This window comes from Podarcis gaigeae, assembly GCF_964106915.1.
Source record: "Podarcis gaigeae genome assembly, chromosome: 15".
In the NCBI taxonomy this organism is placed as follows: Eukaryota; Metazoa; Chordata; class Lepidosauria; order Squamata; family Lacertidae; genus Podarcis; species Podarcis gaigeae.
This window is the reverse complement of record NC_139692.1, coordinates 45,613,439-45,637,432: the sequence shown is the minus strand read 5'-3', so window position 1 is coordinate 45,637,432 and position 23,994 is coordinate 45,613,439. Positions and strand designations below refer to the sequence as shown.

The following is a 23,994-nucleotide window of genomic DNA, read 5'->3' as shown; positions in this document are numbered from 1 at the left end:
CTGAAGGGGGTGGGGATCCAGAGCAGGGGCTTCTCCCCTCCTTGAATGGCCGCCCGGGGGAAGTCAAGGGGCTTTTGGATATGCTGTGAAGCCCGGTCAGCATTGCCTCCCCTGGCACCCTGACCTTACCTGCTGGGCACTGGTTAGGCTCTTTTCCCTGGGAAGTTCCTCTCCCCCAGCGGCAGTGCCAACTCACAGGGGCAGGGAGCGCCCATGGCTCACTTCTTCCTTGAAAAGAGAAGCCCCCAAGCTCAGCTCTGCCCAGATGTGTGTGCGCTCACCTTCCTGTCTCCCCCGTTGCAATCCTGGTAGTATTTGTGGCTGAGCAGGTCTCTGGCGAAGGACGCCATCGGCTGCACATAGCGGGCAACGATCTCGTCCAGGTCCTCAAATTCCTTGGGGCGGAAAAGGCAGAGAGGGTTACAGGCGGAGGGGTCAAGGTGGGTCTCCCCACAAGCCCACCAGGCTTCCTGCCTCCGGACTCACTTCTGTGTTGATCCAGAGGGTGGCCCCCAGGCTGAAGGCGTTCTCCTTGCCCTCCTCGCGGACGTCCACGTGCTGGTAGATGTTGTCGCTGACTTTCCAGGTGACCGTCAGGTGGTTCTCTCCTTTGCTGCTGGGGCGGATGATGACATCTCCTTGGTCCATGGTCTCCATCATCTTCTCAGCCTGCTTGAAGTTGATGTTGTGGAAGGAGGGGTGGGCTATCACACGCTTGATGTACGCTGTGGAGAGGGGGAAGAGAGGCAGACAGGTGGCAGCGCACTGAGCTTTCTTGCTTGGAGGAAAGGTGAATTCGAGGGGACACAGTGCGAGTTATGCATGGTGAGAGCGGGAAGAGGAAAGCTTTCTCCTTTTCTCTTAACACTAGACCTTGTGGACACCCAGCGAAGTGGGGCATTGGGAGACACGAGACAGGTCAAAGAAAGTCCTTCCAAGCAGCACAACTGTGGAACTCCCTGCCACAGGAGGCAGTGGCCACCAAACTAGATGGTTTCAAAGGAGGACTGGAGAAATTCATGGAGGAGGAGGAGAGGGCTATCGATGGCTACTGGCCATAATGGCTAGGCTATGCCCCCACAGTTGCTTCTGGAAGCCACAAGAGGGGAGAACGTTCTGGTGCTTGCGGGATTCCCATAAGGGGCATCTGGTTGGCCACTGGAAAAGCAGGATTATGGACCAGATGGGCCACTGGGCTGATCCAACAGGCTCTTTCTATTGCTCACTTCCCCACTGACTGGGACCACAGCCCACCCTCTTGGCTGCCCCCAAGACAGCCGTCTGAGTGCCAGGGACTCACTCGTGCGTTGCTGCCTTTTCTTGTACTCCTCCTCCTGCTTGTGGTCACTGGCCTCAGCATCAAAGTCGTAGTAGGTGTCCTTGGGAAGCTTCCACTCGTTGCTCTTGTCCATCAAGTCCGACGTCCGGCAGGTCAGGTCGGCGCTGAACTTCTCAATGTCGATCTTCATGATCCTGCAGTGGACGGTCATCCCCACCTGGGCAAGACAGAAGCAGACTGTCAGCGGGAGGAGAAAGAGGTGCGCAGAGGAGGGCGACCGAGAGGAGCAAGGAAACCAAGCCTGATGAGGAATGGTTGAAGGAGCTGGGTATGTTGAGCCTGGAAAAGAGGAGACTGAGAGGAGATAGGAGAGCCATCTTCAACTATCTCCAGGGCTGTCTCAGGGAAGAGGGAACAAGATGGTTTTCTCCTGTTGGCCCAGAAAAGGAAGCAAGAAGAAATACTGATGAAAGAAAAATGGCAGATGAAGTTAATGGACTACAAAGAATTGGACAAGATGACAGGAAGGATTCGAAACCTGCGGGACCAGATATTCACAGAAGACTGGAAGAAATATACAAACTATTTGAAGAGCAACTGTAATCAACAAATTACACTAGGAGGACTACAAGAAGTTTTCTTAGGAGGAATATATGAAATATTGCAAAGAAGACAAAGAAGAAAGACATTAGTTATGATACTTATATGTAATAAAGAAAGAAAAAAATGCAAATTAAGTGGAAAAGACTGGAAAATTTTCAGATGTGATTGGCAGAAGTAAAAAAAGCCCATATAAGATATAAAAGTATGTTTTATAATTGTTGAAAATGATATGTTAAAATAAAATTAATAATATATATATATATATATATATATATATATATTTGCTTTCGTAGATTTTCACGGGTACAGGAATGCAGGTTTTGGTGTCCTCGGGTGTCTTCCCGTGTAAAAGTTGGGGTGTCTAGGCGACGTTTCGACGAGGTCTCACTCGTCATCTGACACACTATCTACCAGAAAAAAACACACACCAACCGCTACTTACATGCACAATCACACCACCACCCTGCACAAATAAACTCCGTAGCCAAGACTCTCATCTCCAGAACCAAACGCCTGGCTGACAAAGACCACTTGACAACTGAGTTACAGAATCTCTCAAATGTGTTAATTGCCAATGGATACCAGCAAAACAGGATTACGAAGCTAATCCAAAAGGAAACACCCCCCAAAAACCAAGACACAGAAGAAAACAATGGCATGGCCCTCCTTCCTTATATCAAGGGCACTACAGATAAAATTAGCAAAATCCTCCATAAACACAATATCAAAACAGCCTTTTGCACCAACCAAAAAATAGCCAATATCCTCAGAAACCCCAAGGATAAAATCCAGTTGGAAAACCAAGGGATCTATGAAATACCCTGCAAAGTCTGCCCAGCCACGTACATTGGACAAACAAACAGACGAATAAATGCACGTATCGCAGAACACAAGAATGCCGTCAAAAAAGAAGAAAAAACTTCCTCTCTTTTCCAACACATGAAAGAAACAGGACACGAAATTAATTTTGCAGATTCCAAATTGCTCTTTAACACGGAACATCACCACAAGAGAATAATCATGGAAGCCATCGAGATAGAGAAACACCCTCACAACATGAACAAGCGTGACGACACATCCCGCTTGCCAGACATCTGGAAATTAGCCCTCTCCACAAAAACTGACACCAGATCCAGAGGCACACAGAACGCCAACACCAATCAACCACACCAGACCCAAACCCAGACCCTCTCCACAGATGAATTACTGACACCATCCAGTAGCCAATCCATGGTGGCACCTCCGGATGCTGCACCCCCCTGCAATCCCTACACAGATCTGGCTGACACAAGCCACAAAACCACAGCTCGCCCCTATACACGAAGCCAAGCCAAAGCACAACTAAGTGCAATACAGCCATCTTCTCAGGAAAACTCTTCACAAAGTTCAAGAGGTCAAGACACAAAGACTTTAGCAACTAATCCACACCTAATGACCCACCTAAGTGGTACTCAGGATATCACTCAAGAAATCACTCAAGGTATCTCTCAAGTAATTAAGGAACAAAAGAAGAAAAGGCACACTAGCCTGGGAACTTCCTCTCTGCCCAGAACATTGGAGGCTAGACACCACACCCCCTCTACAGTATTTATAGGAACTCAAACATTGAGATCCCGCTCTGTTCCAGTAACAAGAAGCCGAAAGCACCAGCCTGAAGATGACGAGTGAGACCTCGTCGAAACGTCGCCTAGACACCCCAACTTTTACACGGGAAGACACCCGAGGACACCAAAACCTGCATATATATATATATATATATATAAAGATTGGAGGGTAAGACTCGAACTCATGGCTCCAAGTTACGAGAAAGGAGATTCCGACTCAACATCAGGAAGAACTTTCTGACAGTCTGAGCTGTTCGGTGGTGGAAGGGACTCGCGTTCACGGGTGGTTTTTAGGCCACCTGTCAGGGATTCTTGAGCTGTGATACTTAAATTGCAGGGGGTTGGAGGCAGGGAAATGGCCCACCTTGACCCTCTCCTCTGGCCGCTTGACCACCTTGTCACTGAGGAACTTAGTCGGGATGAAGCCCGTGACACCGTTGTCCAGCCGTGTCTTCACCCCGATGGCCTGGCCGGGGCAAGAGCCACTGTCAAAGTGGTTCCAGACCTGGAACGGAGCAGAGGAAGCAAAGTCACGGCAAAAGGAGGGCGGAGGGTGGAGCTCTGCCTAACCAGGACCCAGGCAAACACACACACACACACACACACACACACACACACACACACACACACACGGCTGCCTGGCTGGCCATGTGTGCCCTCAGCCAGGATCTCTCCAAAGGCCTGGGCAGGTGAGGCACCCCTGCCTAGCAAGCATCGCAGCAGTTGCCAGACTTGCTGCTGAACGAGACTTGCTGATGGCGCAGATCTATTCATTTCTTGCATTTATATTCCACCTTTTATTCCAAGGAGCTCAAAGGGGTCTATACGGTTCTCCACCTCCTCATTTTATCCTTGCAACAACCCTGCGATGCAGACTATGCTGAGACACAATGATGGCTACCCGGCAAGCTCCGTGGCTGAATGGAGATTTGAACCCTAGTTTTCCAGGTCCTAGTCTGACCCTCTCGAAGCACTGCACCACACTGGTGTGGCTGTTACCTCACTGAGCTCGGGGAAGTTGTCCTGCTGGCAGAAGGGGCACTGCCACAAGCCCGTCTCGTCGTTCCGGATCGCCTGGTCATAGCTCTCCCCCTGGGGCCGCCGGTGGGCTATCCCCGTCACGTTGCAGATGATGAGTTTACCTGGGGATGGAGGTTGATTAATTGTAAAAATATTTGTATATGTGTCTCTCTCTCTCAGCAGTTTACAGTGAGAATACATAAAGCCATGTAATAAAAACCATATAAACCATATTTAGAAAGTCAAAAGCAGACCTTTGGGGAAGGAAGCACTCTTAATTGCCTGCATAGGCCTAGAGGAATCAAAAAAATTTCTGGAGATGTTTAAAAGTTGACACAGGTGGGATAGGAAGGGTGGAATTTATGGGTGCACAAGAGGTGTTTCGCAACCCCTTTTGCTTTTTTCATATGCTGTTGCAGCCGTTCTCTCTGTTTTATACTTGCTATAAAATGAAATCAAATCTTTATCCCCAAAACCCAAATAAATAAAGAAGGCTGGCAGCACATTGGTAGCCCCAGGGGGTGTGCCGGTGACACCCCCCCACCAGTCTCCATCAATGCCACCACTTCTCTGGCCCTAAGCACCAGAACAGCAACTGCCCTCCTCCTCCTCGGTAGGCCTTGCCCCGGGGGGAGAGGCAGACATATATAGAACATCTCCTACCTATATAGAACGTCTCGGGTGTCTCCTTCGTCAGCATGTTGAAGACCTCTTCTGAGTTGGGGGAGCGGTAAGGGCTCCTCAGGTCCTTGTAGCGGCAGCTCAGCTCGGCTCGGATGTCATACAGGGTGATGTGCTTGTCACCGTAGCCCTGAGAGAGAGGGAGACAGACAGAAAAAGGAGAAGTGAAAACCAGAGGGTCAGATTCTCCCCGCCCCCCATCTAAGCCCCTCAGGGCTCTTCCCACCACCAACCTGTCTCTCCAGCTCTTCGGCAAAGGCATCCAGATCCAGGTCCTTCAGGCGCTCTGGGTTTTCCAGGATCTCCTCCAGAGCTCCGGCCGGGTTGGCATCCTCAGCTGACTCGTCGTACTCCAGGGCGTCAACAGCCATCTTCCGGGCCCACTCGTAGGTCTCTGGGTGGACCCTGGACCCGTCCAAGACCTCGATGTAGGAGTCCGTGCTACAAAAAGAGAAGGAAAAGGAGGACTGAGCAGAAGGTGTGAAAAACTGGAGTGCGCTGGTCTTGCAAAGGCGACCAAGGCCCCCTGGAACAGAAGGAAGTCCTGATGCAGGGATGGCTATAAAAGAGGATGAGAAATTCACGGAGGAAGAGAAGGCTACCAGTGGTGACCAGCCACAATGGCTGTTCTGCACCTCTACTGCAGAGGGGAGAGGGCTCTCGTGTTTGGATCCCACCTGGGGGCTTCCTACAGGCATCTGACTGCCCATGGTGAGGACACAATGCTGAGCCTCTAGCCTGATCCAGCAGCCAGACTCTCTCAATTTTATTTTTTTTGTTTATTTAAAAAAATCTACCATTTATAAAAAATATTAGTAATCAAAACATTGTGAGTTTATCCCATGGATAGGCAAACTAAGGCCCAGGGGCCAGATCCGGCCCAATCGCCTTCTCAATGCGGCCCACAGACGGTCTGGGAGTCAGCGTGTTTTTACATGAGTAGAATGTGTCCTTTTATTTAAAATGCATCTCTGGGTTATTTGTGGGGCATAGGAATTTGTTGATTCCCCCCCCTTCAAAATATAGTCCAGCCCCCCACAAGGTCTGAGGGACAGTAGACCGCCCCCCTGCTGAAAACGTTTGCTGATCCTTGGTTTATCCTGTGAACCAACCTGAGACCTGAACGACAGGAAGGGAAACCTCCGGCCTCCTTGAACATTTCACCACCCCGCTGCCGCCCCGCTTGCTCACCTGTCGCCCAGCGATGCTGTGTCAATCTTGATGAAGCCGGCACAGTTGATGAAGACTTTAGGCCCCATGTGGCACATGGTGACCAGCTGGGTCCGGTTCTCCAGTCGGGTGTTGTTCTGCTTCAGGATCTAAGAGGGGCACAGAGCATTCCTTTATTTCATTTCATAAAAATTCATGCGCTGTTTGATCGTAAAAAACCTCAAGTAAGAAAACAACAGGGTTGCTAGTAAGAAACAATTAAAACATTCCAAAAATTAAAACTAAAAACAGGCCAGCAATCTAGACATCTGAGTAGGCTTCATCTAAATTAAAAAATGTTTTTGGCAGGTGCTTTAAGAAACACAGCGAAAGGGCCTGCCTGGGGTAAAACGGCAGGGAGTTCCAAAGTGTAGGTGCCGCCACACTAAAAGATTTGAGTTTTTACAAATGCAGAGCAGGAATTATGTGGCACAGTTCTGCCCGGAGGGAGGCATTTCGTCCTGGCAGAAAGGAGCGGCCTTATATAAGGAGGTTGGGTGGCCTGGGCAAGGGTCTCAAAGCCATGTCCTCCTGCCTTACGCTTGGACAGGATGTTTGTCCCTCTAAGCCCCCTGTAGCCTCCTCTGACTGGCAGGGGCTCTGCAAGGTCCCAGGGCAAAGAAAGTCCTGTCCTGTCACCTCCTGCCTGTCCCTTTTTCAGCTGGAGATGCCCAGGACTGAACCTGGGAACTTCTGCTTGCGAGGCAGGCGGCTCTCCTGCTGTAATATACAAGTGTAGGAGGCTGCTCTATACCAAGAGGCCAAAACAGATAAATCGTTACGTTGCCCTGAAAAGAAACTGTTAGGAGGGGAACAGACAAGGCCACAGTTGACGTGGCTGAAAAGGAGCCAGTGAGCCATGTTACAGAAAAGAGAACATTTGGAGACATCAGAAGACGCAGAATGCAACAAATGTCGTAGAAGCCGCAAAGAGAACTGCAGATCAAGCACTTCTGCATAGCCGGCGGTGTAAAATAGAGTACCAACGAAAGGGACCGTTTGTGTCAAAAGGGGCAAACTGCTGGTTGGTTAGTGTTGCTGAAACGATGCTTCACGAGGGTGTTGAGCGAACGGAATGAAGGGGTGGGGTGGATGGTTTTTTGTTGCTACACCTATGCTTGTACTGCATTTGAATTCTTTGCAACGACTTCTGCATTAGGGCTGCCGCCTTGCATGCGCAAAATAAACACCGATTGATTTATTACTGACCTCCAGTAAGGGAAACTAGTGTTTCCCCTACAGTTCCACGTAGCTCAGTGTTGTCCACAGGCTTCAGACATTCAGTCATTCCCATACAAAGCAGGTGCTCTACCACTAACCTAAAGCTACTTCCCTTCAAAAGGAAAACCCTAGTCCTCATGATTCTAAATGAAGAGTTTTTAAATAGAAACACAGGAAGCTGTCCTCTACAAAGCTATGACTGTTGGTTCCATATAGCTCAGTGCCGCCTACACAGACTGCCAGCAGCTCTGCAGCATTTCAGGCAAGGATCATTGCCTGCCTGGAGACTGAACCAACCCAGAGCTGGAAGCAGGACAGGCCCCTACTACCAGGAGGCAGAGTGAGGCCACCCTGGCCTCAAGGGGGAGACTTACGCAAGTGCCGTCTTTGACTTGTTAGGGCCTTCTGCTTACCTTCAGCAGGTGAGTGCCCTTGCGGGGCCCCAGGCCACAGACGTACTGCAGGAGGGCCTGGCTGTGCGGGTGAGCTATGGCCCGGTTGACATCCACCCCGACCTCGTTCACACGGTTGATGAACTCGCAGTGCAGGGAATTCAGCAGCTCCTCCTTCACCACGTGCTCCTGGGGGAGAAAAAACACACCCACATCAACAGGCTGCCATCTGCCTTATTGCAGGGCAGATTCGAGGGTAAACCATGCGTGGAATGAGTCTGCCCCTGCAGCTTGATGGAGGTAGAAATTGTCTCTCATGTCTTGTTACGCTGCCATTTCTATGGGGATATACGCTCGGTGTTTATCACTCCTGTTATACAAAAATCTCCGAACGGGTCTGAATTTCAATGTCTAAAACTCACACTAAGGGTGGCCAAATTCTGTGTGACTGCCGTAAAACTCAGGGAACAAGCTATACTACCAAAATGATTAAAGTTTTAAATGATAATTTTAGGTTATATTTTAGTGATCAATATTTAATCTATTTTTTTAACTGCTGCTATAGCTGAATTGTCTCTGTTATACCCAATTGCAATTCAATGTATTCCTGTTGTGTTTTATGATTTTCCTGATATTGTAAGTGACCCGGAACTGGTCTGTGACCGTAATAATAAAATTCTATTCTATTCTATTCTCACACACCGGAGCCGTAAGGCTCAGCTCCAGGGTGGCAGACTGCAGGGCACAGGGCAGCCCTGTCAACGGACACCTTTATTATACACTTTTAGGCACCCGGTGAAAACGTTGCTCTTCAACCGGACCTTTAACTGATTGACATACCCTTTTAAATGTGTTGTGGGAGGGGGAGTTATTGATCTGCTTTTATTCTTATTTTTATTATGTTTTCTATTGTAATTTTATGCTGTGAACTGCCTTGAGATCTGCAGATGAAGGGTGGGATACAAATGTAATGTCATGTAATTCATGCATTTATTTATTTTACCTGCCTTCCCCCCTCCATGAGGTCCCGGGGCAGGTTACAAGAATTTAAGAACACAATATTAAAAAACCAGTTAAAGCAGATTACAACATAGTGGGAGTAAGGTGGATCTTAAAATATATCAAAGGGCAAGGGGATAAAGAGGCAGGGACTCAACATGATTTATTCTGCTTCAGCTTGCAATGGAAAATGACTGCCTGCCCCCCCCCCCCGCAGCCCCCCAACCCCAGACACAAGCCCTTTTCACAGCCGGCCTCCGGGATTTCAACAGACAACTGAAAGCCTTCACACACTCCCGGTGGTGTTACCTGCAGAGGGTGCAGCTTGAGGCAGAGGATGTCCTCGTCGGAGCTGCAGACCTGAGCGAACTCAATCAGGGGGTCCTGGATGCGGCGGGCGAGGGAGACGGCCTGGCGCAGGACAGGGGGGTAATCCCGGAATTCGGTCTGCAAGAGAATCACACCAGAAAGGGGTTCATATAGCCCTCCTCTCATAACCACACGAGGCAGATTCCCATGACATCCAAATACAGTGGTACCTCGGGTTACATATGCTTCAGGTTACAGACTCCGCTAACCCAGAAATAGTACCTCGGGTTAAGAACTTTGCTTCAGATGAGAACAGAAATTGTGCTCTGCGGCGCGGCAGCAGCAGGAGGCCCTATTAGCTAAAGTGGTGCTTCAGGTTAAGAACAGTTTCAGGTTAAGTACGGATCTCTGGAACAAATCAAGTACTTAACCCGAGGTACCACTGTAATATGAACGGCAATAAGATATGGCATCACGAGAAAGGGGTGGGGGTGGGGAATCAGCAACATCAACGATTAAAACAACTGAAATAAAAGCCGATATCAAGACCTGGAAAAAGTTTTCCTAATAAGTGTGTAGTTTTCAAATAGAATGACCAATGCTGCCAATCGCACATATCGCATAAACCACCTATTGTCTGTCCCCTCCATGTATAAGACACCCAATTTGTAACATATTTTAAAAGTCAAAAAACCTTGTCTTATACACGGAAAACTACGGTACCTCATTTAGAGACCCTTGGTCCATCTAGCTCAGCAGTGCCTACCCTGGCTGGCAGTGGCTCTCCAGGGCTTCAGGCAGGGGGCAGCAAGTGTCCCGAGTTTGGGCAATGGGGGGAGGGTCTCCAGGCTCACCTCGGACTTCTTGCTGTTCATGTAGAGAGTGGCCAGCTCATTGTCCACCAGCTCCACCCCAATGGAGGAGAGCTGCTGCCCTTGGTCCAGCTCGTGGGCAATGCGCTTCACGTCCTCTATCAGCATCTGGGCATCCCTGGCAAAGGGAGAGGAGGAAGCAGGAAACAGCTGAGAGCTTGGCCATGAGAGAGAGCGAACCACAGTTGCAAACTGAGCGGCATCTCTTGACCCAAAGAGGGAGCTGTGAAGCAGAAGGCATCCTGTCCCTGTCTGGGCGAGTGTTTTTGCCTGGCTGGACCCTGATGATGCCTCTCGTTTTTCTGGATGAAGGATGCAAAGGGATTTCTGAATGGAGAAACTACTCTACCATGCAAAGGCAGTTTACATTTGTTGCTCCTCCCACTTTTGCCTCTGGCCCCGCCCATCCCGGCATGCGGGCTCCTGGCAGGCTGCATCCAGAACATAGCTGTCAACTTTTCCCCTTTTCTTGCAAGGAATCCTACTTGGAACAAGTGAATTTCCCTTAAAAAAGGGGAAACGTTGACAGCTATGATCCAGAACGGAACGTGGCCGGCACTTACAATTAATAAATAGAAAATATAAACATGTGGTTAAAAGGTTGAAAAAAGAAAATAGATTAAGAATGTATAACTTTAATTTTAGTGTATAAGGTGTTTATTATAAGCAGAAGAAACAAGTATGTGATAAACCAGGAAGGGAAGTTGTGTGGGGATTTTGAAATGTAAATGTAATTTGAATTTTTGATTACGTTACAATTTGTTGCAAATTTGTAATAAAAAATATTTTAAAATAAAAAAAACAGAAGGGAATGATGTCTTCAGGGTGAAAAAGCTCCCCCATCCCCCGGCACTGAGCTGCTACTTGCTCATTCCTTAGCAAACTTCTGTTGTTCCTAAACCATTCATATCCTCCTTTCCTGTTGCAGCAGAAGTACTCAAGGCAGCTTGCATCAAGTATTTAAAACAGCCAATCCGAAAACAAACAAAAAAACAAAAACACCAAATATAAACCAGGAGTAGATTATATACCGCAGGCCCTGTACACACCCTCACTCCAGCTGGCTGTTTTAAAGTATGATGAAAGCTGCTTGGAGTTGTGATTGTTTTTTGTTTAAAACAGAAAAGTAGGAGATAAATATTTTTTTGAAAATGAGATGAGGGCTGAATGTGCTGAGAAGGAGGCATCTGGCAGGCTGCTGTGAGAGCAGGATGGCGGATCAGAGGAGTCCTGAGCACGATCCAGCAGTCAGGCTCTTTGGCTGTTCGGCTGGCTCACCTGTTCTCTCCTGCAATGGTGACCACGTGGGGCTTCTTGCTGAGCAGGAATTTCTTCAGGGTCTCGATATCCTGAGCCTGAGAAAGGCAGAGAAAGGGGTAGAGAGTGAGGGAGGAAGAAGGACACTGGACAGAACACAGCGACTTTACACACAAAGGCTCCTAAAGCAGGTGATTTGGTGATGGGAAGAAAGCCCTCTCAGCCAGTATGGAGGTAGGGCTTGTGATGGGCTCAAATTTCCACCAGGGAGTTGGGGGCGGGAAAGAAGAAGGGGATTTGAACCCTGGTCTCTCCCAGGTCTTAGAGCCCAGGACTCTACCACTATACCAGAAACAAGAAAGCTGCAGATAGTGCGCAATCCGGAAATGATGTCTTTCAGCTTCTGCCTTCTGGAAGAAGGTACAGGGTTATAAAGACTAGGACTAGCCGCCTGAGAAACAGTTTCTATCCAAATGCAATTTTGGTCTTAAACACAGTGTAAGGTAGTCTCTATGGGAGTATATCCTATTTAATCATGGGGTATCAGAGTTTTTAGGGGGCTAACTAGGCTGGGATAGCTGGCTTGTTCAATTTCGCTGTTCTGTATGGGACAATGACAATAAAGATTATCGTATCGTATTGTATTGTATTTCAGATGAGGGTTGCAGCAGACTGCGGGGAGAATGTTCTAGGCCTGAGACCAGAGACACACCAGCAGCCCAGCACTTCCAGACTGGCGGTGGGAGGAAAACCACAGACCGACTCCTTGCACCAGAAGCTCCCGCACATATCTGGTGGCTTCCTAGCAAAGTCTTCAGCTTCTCCCCTCACCTTCTTCTCTCTCTCCTCCTCCCGCCAGGCGTTCCTTCGCTTGGTGAAGTGCGGCAGGCGCAGGAAATCCGTCACCTCCCCTTCCCCATTCACCAGGGCGCAAAAGACAGGGTGGTCTCTGTAAGAAAAAGGAACGGTGCGCCGTTAGAAAAGCGGGGAGGAAACCCCACCAGGGCGTTGGGGACGCATCTCTGCCAAGGAGCCTCCATACCTGGCCGAGGAGAAGGCGATGCCCAGCACCCGAATGCCCTTCGCCTGGTTCTCGTCCATGAAGTCATCGTCTTCCTCCACCTGCTGGTCTGGCCGGTAAGGAGCCGCCTTCAGCCAGTTGTGCAGCTTCCGGCTGCAAGCCTAGAAAAGGAAGGCGACTCATGGGCAGACCCTGGAGGAAACTTCCACCTGGACCATTTGGAGGGTTTGACAGAGCCTCAGAAAGTATCTAAGGGCAGAGCTCAAAGAACCATTTTTGGGCTGCATGAGAGTGGTCCCCAAAGAGGGCGGTGGAATTCCCTAGGTGGCACTAAGAGGCAAGGGGAACTGGAGGTGGCAAAGCTTTGAAAAGCTGGTCTCACTGAATAAAGTCTCCTGGTTTTTTGAATTAAATAGTTTTAACTGGATTATGAATAAATGTGCAATTAATTGTTACTGTTTTGAATTTCACTGTGTTATTAGTGGGTTGTGCAAACAGCTGTTCTGAATGATGCTTTTCATAGGGTAGGGGGATGACTTTATGGATCTGAGGGGGCTGTGCCCCCCCCAAGCTTGGGAGCCACTTCTATAATGTGATTTTATCTCGGGTGCAAATACTTGAAACACAAAGTTGCCCACTGTCACCTGCAGAGGCAAACACCTGGCTCACCCATATATTAAATATTCAAAAAGGAATGCTTGTTTCTTTCTTCCGTGCAAAGCAAGGCAGCCTCTCTGGAGAGGAAGGGCAGTAGCACATTGAGAAAAGGACCAGAGTATCTGCCATCACCACAGCTGGCACACCTGGCTCTTATTTCCTGGAACTAAACTACACAAAATCGGACAGAATCATGCGCATCTGCTTTGCAGGCATTTATTCTGCATTCATGATGCATGTTTCCCAAAGACTTCTTTTTGGCACTGGGAAATGGAAAGCTGGATGACACAGAGGGGTGGCAAAAGGAGGTCTCCTCCCAACTCCCCTGGCCCAGGCCTGAGATTTCACCAAAAGTTTTGCTTAACAAAGAGGGGGAAATTAAAACATGGATCTTTTTTCAGATGCTAAATGCAACCCCACCCCCAGCCTGCAGTAAGAAAGCCTGCTCACCTACTCAGGTGTCAGGGATTTTTCAGCTGCGACACCTGCATTGCAGGGGGTTGGACTAGATGACCCAAGAGGTCCCTTCCAACTCTACAGTTATATGATTCTTCCTTGAGCAACCATCTAGGCTAGGCCTGCTCTCCCAGAGGCAGGAGCTGCCTGCCAGCTGCTCCCCAAGCACATGGGGCCTAAGCCAGGGGGGTTGGGGTGGGCAGCATTGGACACCCACCTTGATGACGAACTCCTTGGCTTCCACCAGCAGCTTGTTCTTCAGCTCCATGGCCATCTGGACGTAGAGGAACTGGTTGAGCGCCCGCTCAATGGCCAAGGTGCGCTGCCGGTTCCACTCCTGCACCTGGTGGCTGAACTCGTCGCGGTAGTAGAACTGCTTGATCTCCTCAAAGTAGGACTGGTCGTTGCCGTAGCTGGAAAGGGAGGAGGAGAAGGAGGCGGTCAGTGGCTCCTAGGCATCATGGCTTCGTCACTCCTCCCACCACTAGGAGGCAGTAAAGGCCCCTGGATGCCAGTTGGCTGGGCAACACAAGAGGGGACTGTAGTGATCAGGTGGGATTGCTATGAGGAATTATAAAAAAACATGGAGCAAGCCATTTGTGTCAGCAATGCGTTGACTGGGTTTGAGCCATTTTGATATGATTTCTGATCAATCCATGCCTCTGCATCCATGTCCTATTTCTCTGCCTGACAGACACATATCAGCATTCTAAAAACACAGGCCAGGTGCTTCACCGGGCATCCTGAGTCATAAAGATAGTAGGTCGTGTCAGGGATCGGTTCGCAGAGAAGGGGGGAGAGACAGGAATGTACAGACAGAATCCTCTGATGAGCAGCTATACTTCGTCAGCATTGGGGGAGAAGAGACTTTCAGGAGACATGGAAGATGAGAGAGAGAGAGAAGCTCAAAGACTTCCAGAAACTGCTAGCGATTGAGGCAGACATGCTTTGAAAACCTCTGCTCTGTACATAGGTTTTTGAACTCAATAAATCCTGTAAAAGACAGGCTAGAGTCCTGGGCTGTTATCTTCGCAAGCACCCACGTATCAATTTGACAGGTAGCTTCTTTGATGTACCTTTCCTTGAGTTTGTTAATCTTTAGATAGATCTTAGGGCCAGGAAGATAGTTCATAAAGAGATGGTAAATACTACCCCATCCTTCCTTCCTTTACTGCTTGTTTATGACCTCTGGGTTTGCTGAATGTATTCCTCTAGTCCTGCTTTATTTACTCTCAGATACGTAGGCATGTTCAAAGTAGTTTTTGTAGTTAACAGGATTACTTCTGATCTGACTTTGTCCACCGTGGGGTTATTTTTTAAAAAATGCTCAGGGGAAATCTGATTGGTTATTACAAACACTGTGTAAAAAGTTCTTTTGTGAATAAAACGACCTGGGCCGAGGGGTGGAGAGGGAGGATTATTATATGCACTCCTCCCAGAGTCTTGCTGATCAAGCCTCGTGTGTATTTTATTAATCAGAGTCCAATCCTTCCTTGTTTGGGGAACGCTACAGGGACAGCGGCTGCAGCTGGACTCAGGTCCTTTGCAGCCCTACTTGGAGACAGATGCCAGGATTGGACCTGGGACCTTCTGCATGCAAGCAAAGCAGATGATCTGCCATGGAGCAACTTACTACCCACCCAATTCATTGAGACTCACCCCTCAACGCCCTTCATGTCGATGCAGATGTCAATGGTCAGGAGCCCCTCGTCCTTGGCCAGGCAGATCTTCAGAAACTGGTCGTCCCGCAGTTCCTTCACAGGCTTATTCTTCAGGTACTTGAAGGAGTAGGCATAATGGGCCTCGTCCACGTCCTGCCGTTTTGAGAAGGGGAGGGGAGAGAGAAGGCAGTGACTGGGGGGAGGGAGGAGAGAGGAACACTCCAAGCAGGCCCTCCCAGGACACCCTCGCAGCCCCCAATTCCATGCCAATGTTTTTGGAATTCTAGCTATTCCCATCGACCACCAGGGCTTGCCTCTCTTTCCCCCTGCCAATTGTGCATGTTTTAATGCTTTCCCTCCAACCCAAGGAAACTCAAGGTTCTTGCTCCTGCCACCCTCACAGCAACCCTGTGAGGTAGGACCAGGCTGAGAGACAGAGATATATTGCCATGGTCTTCCACTTCCTCTTCCACATTTTCTTTCACAGCTTCTGCTTGCTCAGTTTTTAAATGTAAGCCTTTGCTTGCTGAACTGTGAATTCTCAAGCGTGCCGCAAACGGGTTTGAAGAGTTACTGGCTGGGCCTTGGGGACAGCCACGTGAAGAGGGATTTGAACCCGGGTCTGTCCAGAGCCCAAGCCAAACAGCTCCACCACCACTACAGCAGAGAGAGCCTTGGCACCAGATTCCCCCCGTTCGCCAGGAAGAACCACCCAGGCAGGTGCGCTTTACCTTCTTCCCTTTCTTGGTAGGAGCGACGTTGATCTTTGCCCTTTCCTGGAAGGTCTGGCGCAGGACCTGCCGGACCAAGGGCTCGCGGGCAATCTGCAGGGCCACCATGTAGCAGGCTCCTTCCAGCACGGCCTCCGGGGTGGGGAACTGGCTGTGGAGAGCGCCAAGGCAAGGGCATGGCTGGGTCAGGGTGGGGCGCAGGATCACCCCCTTCCTCACTCCCAGCCTCCAGCTGTTATTCACAACTCCCACCCACTCATTTCCTCCCATTTCCGCCTTCATCACAGCCCACCCACAGGAAGCCTTCTAAAAACGTGCATTATTCAGGCAGCCCAGTCAAACCCAAGAGGCTTTGCCAAGCAGCTGCTGTACTGCTGCGTCTGATATTCTAAAACTAATTGCAATGTGTTCTGGGCTTATAACCAAAGTGTGGTTTCTGCCCACTCGACCACTTCAGCTGATGGAACTGGCACTGTTACAGGTTCTGCATTTGTAAGAATATTTTAGTGTGGCAGCATGTTGGAACTCCCTGCCTATTGCAAACAGGCAGGTGCCTTTGCTGTGCACTTTTTGGCATCTACTGAAAACATTCTGGTTTAGACAAGCCTATCCAGAGGTTTAGGTAAGTCGCTGCGAGTTTTAATCTGCTTTTAGACTATTGCTATTTTAATTTTCCAAAACCCTTAACATTATTGCTGTTAATTGTTATTATCAATAATTTTAAGGCTTTATATTTTTCTCTGTACACTACTTTGAAGCCTGTCTGCTTTGTGTGTGTTTTTTTACAATCAAGCGTTGTATACATTTTAATGAATGAATAAATATTTAAATAAATTAAACGCCAATGCAAAAGAGACCCACAAAGCAGATGCCTGTAGGTGCAAACCTTGTCAAAAGCGATGTTTGTCAACCAAAAAGCACAACCCGGACACACAAGTCACAACTGAACTAGCTGAGAAGAGTTTAAGAGCTGGGAAAACAAGTAACAAACATGCCCAACGCCAAGACATTTTGAGTTCCTTTCCAAAGGAAGAAACTGAGGCAGGACAGGTCAAAGGGCCCCCGCTCCCCAGCCAGGAGGGTGCCACACCGGAGCCAGGGCTCCTACCTGCAGACGTAATCCTTGGCCAGCTCCAAGGGCTCAGCTGGGAACTGCTCGGTCTCGTGGCGCTGGTAACTGTCGCGCAAGTTCTCCCCAAACTGCTCGGGGGTCAGCCCAAACTTCTTGGCTAGGCCATCTAGGGGGACAACAGCAACCGTCAGTCATGAGAATATAAGGATAGCCCTGCTGGGGTTTACCGTCAACCATCCACCCCCAGCATTTAACCCGGACGCCGAGGGCCTTCTGGTGGTTCCCTCACTGTGAGAAGCCACGTTACTGGGAACCAGGCAGAGGGCCTTCTCAGTAGTGGCACCCGCCCTGTGGAAGGCCCTCCCATCAGATTTCAAAGAAATAACAAACTATCTGATGTTTAGAAGACATCTGAAGGCAGCCCTGTTTACGGAAGTTTTTAATGACTGATGTTTTAATGTATTTGTAATCCTTTGTTGGAAGATGCCCAGAGTGGCCAGGGAAACCCAGCCAGATAGGAGAGTATAAATAATATTTTTAAAAATATTATTATTATTATCACCACCACCTAGCCCAGCCTCCTGTTCTCATAGGGGCCGACCAGAAGTCCCCAAGCAGGATTCGAACACAAGAGCAGCCCTCTCCCCTCCTGAGGTTTCCAGCAACAGGGATTCAGAAGTACGACTGCCTTCAACTGCGGAGGCAGAGAACTGACTCACTGCAAAGGCCAAGGGAGCACAGGAGCTGGTACCTACCTAGGCCAGCCGCTTGGCAGATGGTATACATATCCCGGCGAGACGCCTGCTTGAGCTCCGGCCCCTTCTGCTCTTCGTCCTCCACGTCCTCCCCTTCGCCTGGAGAAGGAAAGAGAGAGAGAGGCCCTTGGGGAAATGCCCAACCACCAGGAATGACCATGAGAGGCCAGGCACGCTGGGAGCATCAGCAGAGAGGCACTGTGGCACAGTGGTTAAGAGTGTTGGACTAGGACCCAGGAGAGACCAGGGTTCAAAGTCCCCAACTCAGCCATGGGTGATCTTGGAAGCCAATCACTGCCTCTCAGCCTAACCTACCCCACAAGGTTGTTGTGGGCATTAAATGGGGAGAAGAACCATGTACGCCACTTAAGAGTGCCTTGAAGGAAAAGTGGAATATAAATCCAATAAATAAACGAACAAGAAATCTCAAGGAAAGGAAAGGGGAGCCCCCCTGACAAAGTGAGAGAGGCCGCCTCCTTCCCCCATCCAGCAAGGGGGGAGATTCACCATGAGCACCTCGTCTCTCTAGCGCAGCCACTCCTAGCTTGGTGCTCCTCCTGATGGCCTGGGACTACAATACCCATCAGTCCGACAGGCAGTGTGGCTGCGAAGATGCCTCACAGGGCAACAATGCCCAGAGGAAAGCCTGAGAGGGGGAGGCTGAACTAACACAGAGATGCAGAGACCTCTGATGCAAAAGGAAGGGAAGAAGAACGGAGGGGATGCGGAGGAAGCTCACCCAGACTGGCTCCCTTTGTGCTGTTTGTTTCAGCCCATATTTCAATTACGGAGGCTTACATTTTAATGCACATTTAAGTGGCTTTTATCCATCTAACCTGCACTAGTCTTTTTTGCCCTTGAGCAAAGTAATACTTTTATTATTAACTACAAAAGGATCTTCATTTGTAATACATTGTTTCTGACTTGATGATTTCACCTAAACGGCCTCGGTCCAGTATATCTGAAGGAGCCTCTCCACCCCAATCATTCTGCCCAGACACTGAGGTCCAGCGCCGAGGGCCTTCTGGCGGTTCCCTCACTGCGAGAAGCCAAGTTACAGGGAACCAGGCAGAGGGCCTTCTCGGTGGTGGCGCCCGCCCTGTGGAACACCCTCCCACCAGATGTCAAAGAGAACAACAACTACCAGACTTTTAGAAGACATCTGAAGGCAGCCCTGTTTAGGGAAGCTTTTAATGTTTTATGTATTACGGTATTTTAATCTTTTTTTGGAAGCCGCCCAGAGTGGCTGGGGAAGCCTGGCCAGATGGGCGGGGTATAAATAATAAATTATTATTGTTGTTGTTATTATTATTCCTACTACTACTATTATTATCGCTTACGGCTTTTGGGTTGTTGGGTTTTTTTTACCAAACGTGTTGAGTGGTATATCTAGATTTTCTAAATAAACAAACAAACAAACAGAACTAAGAGTGGCAGCCTCTGTGGGCAGCAGCCCAGTTTCAGGGCTTTTGCAACCCACAGCAATTGGCACAGGGAGGTATGGAGCCAGGCCCCACCACCATGTGCAGATAGCCAGGCTCAGATGGTGGGGGAGAGAGACAGCCCTGTAGCGAAGGCACCAGAGTGGGGAGATGGTGGGTGGGAGTATGGAGACGATCACCTTAGAAACCAGGCAGCCCCTTCCTGCAACCCACATACCTTCCTCCTCCTCGCCGTCCTCCCGGACCCTCTTGTGCTTCTTGCGGCTTGCCTTGGCGGCGTTCTGCATCTTGGGGATATCTCGGCCATAGTAGAGCAGGAAGTGGTTGTACACATCCCGCAGCTCATCCATGGACTGCACGTCCTTCAGCCTGCCAAAACAGAAGCATGGGAAGGAATTTATATATATATATATATATATATATATATATATGTAGGTTTTGGTGTCCTCGGGTGTCTTCCCGTGTAAAAGTTGGGGTGTCTAGGCGACGTTTCGACGAGGTCTCACTCGTCATCTTCAGGCTGGTGCTTTCGGCTTCTTGTTACTGGAACAGAGCGGGATCTCAATGTTTGAGTTCCTATAAATACTGTAGAGGGGGTGTGGTGTCTAGCCTCCAATGTTCTGGGCAGAGAGGAAGTTCCCAGGCTAGTGTGCCTTTTCTTCTTTTGTTCCTTAATTACTTGAGAGATACCTTGAGTGATTTCTTGAGTGATATCCTGAGTACCACTTAGGTGGGTCATTAGGTGTGGATTAGTTGCTAAAGTCTTTGTGTCTTGACCTCTTGAACTTTGTGAAGAGTTTTCCTGAGAAGATGGCTGTATTGCACTTAGTTGTGCTTTGGCTTGGCTTCGTGTATAGGGGCGAGCTGTGGTTTTGTGGCTTGTGTCAGCCAGATCTGTGTAGGGATTGCAGGGGGGTGCAGCATCCGGAGGTGCCACCATGGATTGGCTACTGGATGGTGTCAGTAATTCATCTGTGGAGAGGGTCTGGGTTTGGGTCTGGTGTGGTTGATTCTCCCTACACAGATCTGGCTGACACAAGCCACAAAACCACAGCTCGCCCCTATACACGAAGCCAAGCCAAAGCACAACTAAGTGCAATACAGCCATCTTCTCAGGAAAACTCTTCACAAAGTTCAAGAGGTCAAGACACAAAGACTTTAGCAACTAATCCACACCTAATGACCCACCTAAGTGGTACTCAGGATATCACTCAAGAAATCACTCAAGGTATCTCTCAAGTAATTAAGGAACAAAAGAAGAAAAGGCACACTAGCCTGGGAACTTCCTCTCTGCCCAGAACATTGGAGGCTAGACACCACACCCCCTCTACAGTATTTATAGGAACTCAAACATTGAGATCCCGCTCTGTTCCAGTAACAAGAAGCCGAAAGCACCAGCCTGAAGATGACGAGTGAGACCTCGTCGAAACGTCGCCTAGACACCCCAACTTTTACACGGGAAGACACCCGAGGACACCAAAACCTGCATTCCTGTACCCGTGAAAATCTACGAAAGCATATATATATATATATATATATATATATATATATATATTTGGCGGGAGCCACAAGAAACAGATTTCATTTCTTTACTTTACTAACTTTTTAAAGATTGAAGCTGCTGAGCTTTTTTTAGGATTGAAGTTGTTGAGGTTTTACCCCAGGAAATAAACTGCCACAGGGGCCGCATTAAACCAACCTGCGGGCCGGATAAGGCCCCCAAAACAGACTTTGGACATGGCTAGACGAGACTCTTCTTCAGTTCTTAAGTACAGTTTGGATCCTGAATGCCTTGGGAGTTAAACATTTTGACTCCTGAACACCGCAAACCCAGAAGTGAGTGTTCTGCTTTGCAAATGTTCTTTGGAAGCCGAACATCCAACTCGGCTTTCGACTACCAATTTTTTTTCGCCCTATAGGACACACTTTTCCCCCTCCAAAAATGAAGGGGAAATGTGTGTGTATCCTATGAGGTGAATGCAGGCTTCAGGAAGCTATCCGCAAGCTTTGAAGAGCTGCCTGCACCCCGAAGCCTGGGGGCGCCCTGAGCTCAGCGTCCCCTAGGCTTCGGGCTTTGCGCAGCTCTCTGCAAGCTGTGGGAGGGCTGCGCGAAGTCGCAGACTGGGGGGGAATTAAAAAACATTCTTTATTTCCCCCCAAAAAACTAGGTGCGTCCTGTGTGCCGGTGTGCCCTATGGGCCAAAAAATACGGTATGTGCAGGAAGCTCCTGCAGCCAATCAGAAGCCGCGCCATGGTTGTCGAATGTTTTCAGAATTTGAATGGAGTTCCAGAATGGATTCCATTTGACAACCAAGGTACGATTGTATGTAAGGAGACTCTCCTTAAAATACTTGCAGTGTCCCTTTTGTTCAAAATCACGACAATGCCAAGAAATGGCAAAAGGGCAGCCCTAGTCAAGAAAAGAAGACACAGAAAGTTTTCCCCGAAGCTCTCGGGAAGAGACAGACAGGCTGACCAGGGGGGAAGCATGTGTTCCCATTGAGACAAGGCACCGGCCTGCCTTGAAGTTTTGGCCTAACAGCTCTGAGGAGAGACGGTACCTCTCCATGTCGGTGGTGTCCAGGGCTCTGATGCCGTCTGCCAGAGGCTTGTCTGGATCCGCAGAGATCTGCTCGTACTGGTAGGCTTGCATCTTCTCAAAGAGCCTGGTCAGGTTCTGCTTACGGATCTTAAGCTGGGTCCACTGGGGCAAGGGAGAGAGAGAGGGAAGTTGGCTTTGAGTCACCTGACTGCCTTCCCAGAACCACCCCACCGACTTCTCGCTTCCAACTGAACTTCCTTGAGTAAGGAAAGCAGCAAGAGTCAGAGCAGAGCCAGAGAGGTCCCTTTGGCTGGCAACCACAAGAATATGGTGGTGGGTCTGAACATGGAAGATGCAGGGGGTGGGGGCTTTCTTCCAACGGTGGAGGGGAGGCTTGGGCCCCCACTTCTTGCAAAGGTCAGTGAACTGAGAGAGGGAAAGGAATGAGAGACTCCTGGCCAGGGTCATGCTGGAACACAAGTCACAGGGCTTAGGTAGCTGGCTCCATAGAGGGAGTCATGTATGAGAGGGGCTCTCGGCGGCTAGTTAGCCAGGATGGCTCTGCTCTGCCTGCACAGTTGGAGGCAGCCATGCTTCTGAACAGCAGTCGTTCGAAACCACAGGAGGGGAGAGGGCTCTTGTGTTCACATCCTGCTTGCAGTTTTCCCACGGGTATCTGAATGGCCCCTGTGAGAACAGGGTGCTGGACTAGATGGGCCCCCTTTGGCCTGATCCATCTTCTTTTTTCTTTTTTTAAAAATTTTTTTAAAAAAATATTTATTTATACAACAAGAAAAAACAAGAAAACACACACACACACACACAAAAACCACAAGTATCAAATTACACACAAATTACAAAAATAACCATAGACGCATAATTTTCTTGACAAACAATAAAACATCTATTGGTCTTAACACTAAAGACCCAATTTCCCGTCTATTCCATATTTCAAGTTCAAATTACTTATTGCCAATACACATTTTTTTCATAATTAAACTTATTCTCAATAAATCTAATTTCTTCTCTCTACCTAGCAACTATTACTGAAGTTCCTCGAATGCTGCAACAGAATTTAAACTACTATATTTATTTTTCAGATATTCTTTGAAAACCTCCCATTTAGAAACAAATTCCTGTTTGGATTTATTCTTTATTTTTTCTGATAAACCATCTAATTCGGCATATTCTGTCAGCTTTTGGATCCAATCTTGTATAGAGGGGATTTCATTACTCTTCCATTTTGCTGCGATCAAAACTCTTGCTGCCGCCGTCGCATATAAAAAGATACCCTTCCTCTTTTGTGGAATATCCAAATCTGTTATTCCCAGGAGGTAGGCCTCTGGTTTTTTATTGAATGAGATCTTTAGCATTTTTTGCAGTTCTGCGTGTATACTCTCCCAGAATACCTGTATTTTCCTACATGTCCACCACATATGGTAGAATGTTCCTGAGTCTCCGCATCTCCAACAATTGCTTGACACATTTTTATACATTTTTGAGAGTTTCCATGGTGTTAGATACCATCGATGTTGCATTTTTTGAAAGTTCTCTCTAATCGTGTAACAATTTGTGAATTTCCAATTGATCTTCCATAAATTTTCCCATTGGGCCATGGTTATTGAATGGCCAAAATCCTGAGACCACCTCACCATTGCCACTGTTACCTCCTCCTCCTTGACTGTCCAGTCAAGGAGGAGTCGGTAAGTTTTGGAAAGAGTTTTTCTTTTAGAATTTACAAGATCAGATTCGAATCGGGAAGTTTCTACTGAGAACCCCTTTTATTTGTCTGATTTAAATTTTTCAAATAACTGATGGTATTGGAACCAGTCTGAAATGTGTTCTCTTATTTCCTCAAATTTTTTTAATTTTATTTGGTTATTTTCATTTTTTAGAAGTATTTTATATGTTGGCCAGCTTTCCTGAGTATTTTTCCGTTTTACTGCTATGGCTTCTACTGGAGAAGTCCACCACGGGACTTTAGGCTCCATCAGGTTTTTATATTTTTCCCATACAGCGAAGAGTGACTTACTTATTATATGGTTGGTAAAATTTTTATGAATTTTCGCTTTTCCATATATTAGGTAGGCGTGCCATCCCCAACCGTTGTCAAAACCTTCCAGGTCCAGGAGGTCCGGATCCTGCAATGTGCACCAATCTTTTAACCAGGTGAAACAGGCTGCCTCATAATAAAGTTTTAGGTCGGGTAG

The 23,994-nt window shown here is 48.4% G+C and overlaps 1 protein-coding gene across 1 annotated transcript in view; it reads right to left on the bottom strand.

Annotated features, from left to right (window-relative positions):
* Positions 1-23,994, bottom strand: part of SUPT6H (SPT6 homolog, histone chaperone and transcription elongation factor) — a 49,594-nt gene that overhangs the window by 6,880 nt on the left and 18,720 nt on the right. Inside the window, exons 11-31 of the mRNA XM_083714988.1 lie at positions 21,804-21,946; positions 19,459-19,610; positions 17,800-17,898; positions 17,081-17,210; positions 15,973-16,123; positions 15,240-15,394; positions 13,798-13,993; positions 12,489-12,628; positions 12,278-12,395; positions 11,468-11,544; positions 10,172-10,307; positions 9,318-9,455; positions 8,031-8,198; positions 6,379-6,506; positions 5,421-5,628; positions 5,170-5,317; positions 4,486-4,628; positions 3,851-3,991; positions 1,301-1,496; positions 487-725; positions 282-395 (exon numbers count right to left, since the gene is read on the bottom strand). Of these exons, the coding sequence (XP_083571114.1) occupies positions 282-395; positions 487-725; positions 1,301-1,496; positions 3,851-3,991; positions 4,486-4,628; positions 5,170-5,317; positions 5,421-5,628; positions 6,379-6,506; positions 8,031-8,198; positions 9,318-9,455; positions 10,172-10,307; positions 11,468-11,544; positions 12,278-12,395; positions 12,489-12,628; positions 13,798-13,993; positions 15,240-15,394; positions 15,973-16,123; positions 17,081-17,210; positions 17,800-17,898; positions 19,459-19,610; positions 21,804-21,946 (3,120 nt within the window). The remainder of the gene's footprint in view (positions 1-281; positions 396-486; positions 726-1,300; positions 1,497-3,850; positions 3,992-4,485; positions 4,629-5,169; positions 5,318-5,420; positions 5,629-6,378; positions 6,507-8,030; positions 8,199-9,317; positions 9,456-10,171; positions 10,308-11,467; positions 11,545-12,277; positions 12,396-12,488; positions 12,629-13,797; positions 13,994-15,239; positions 15,395-15,972; positions 16,124-17,080; positions 17,211-17,799; positions 17,899-19,458; positions 19,611-21,803; positions 21,947-23,994) is intronic.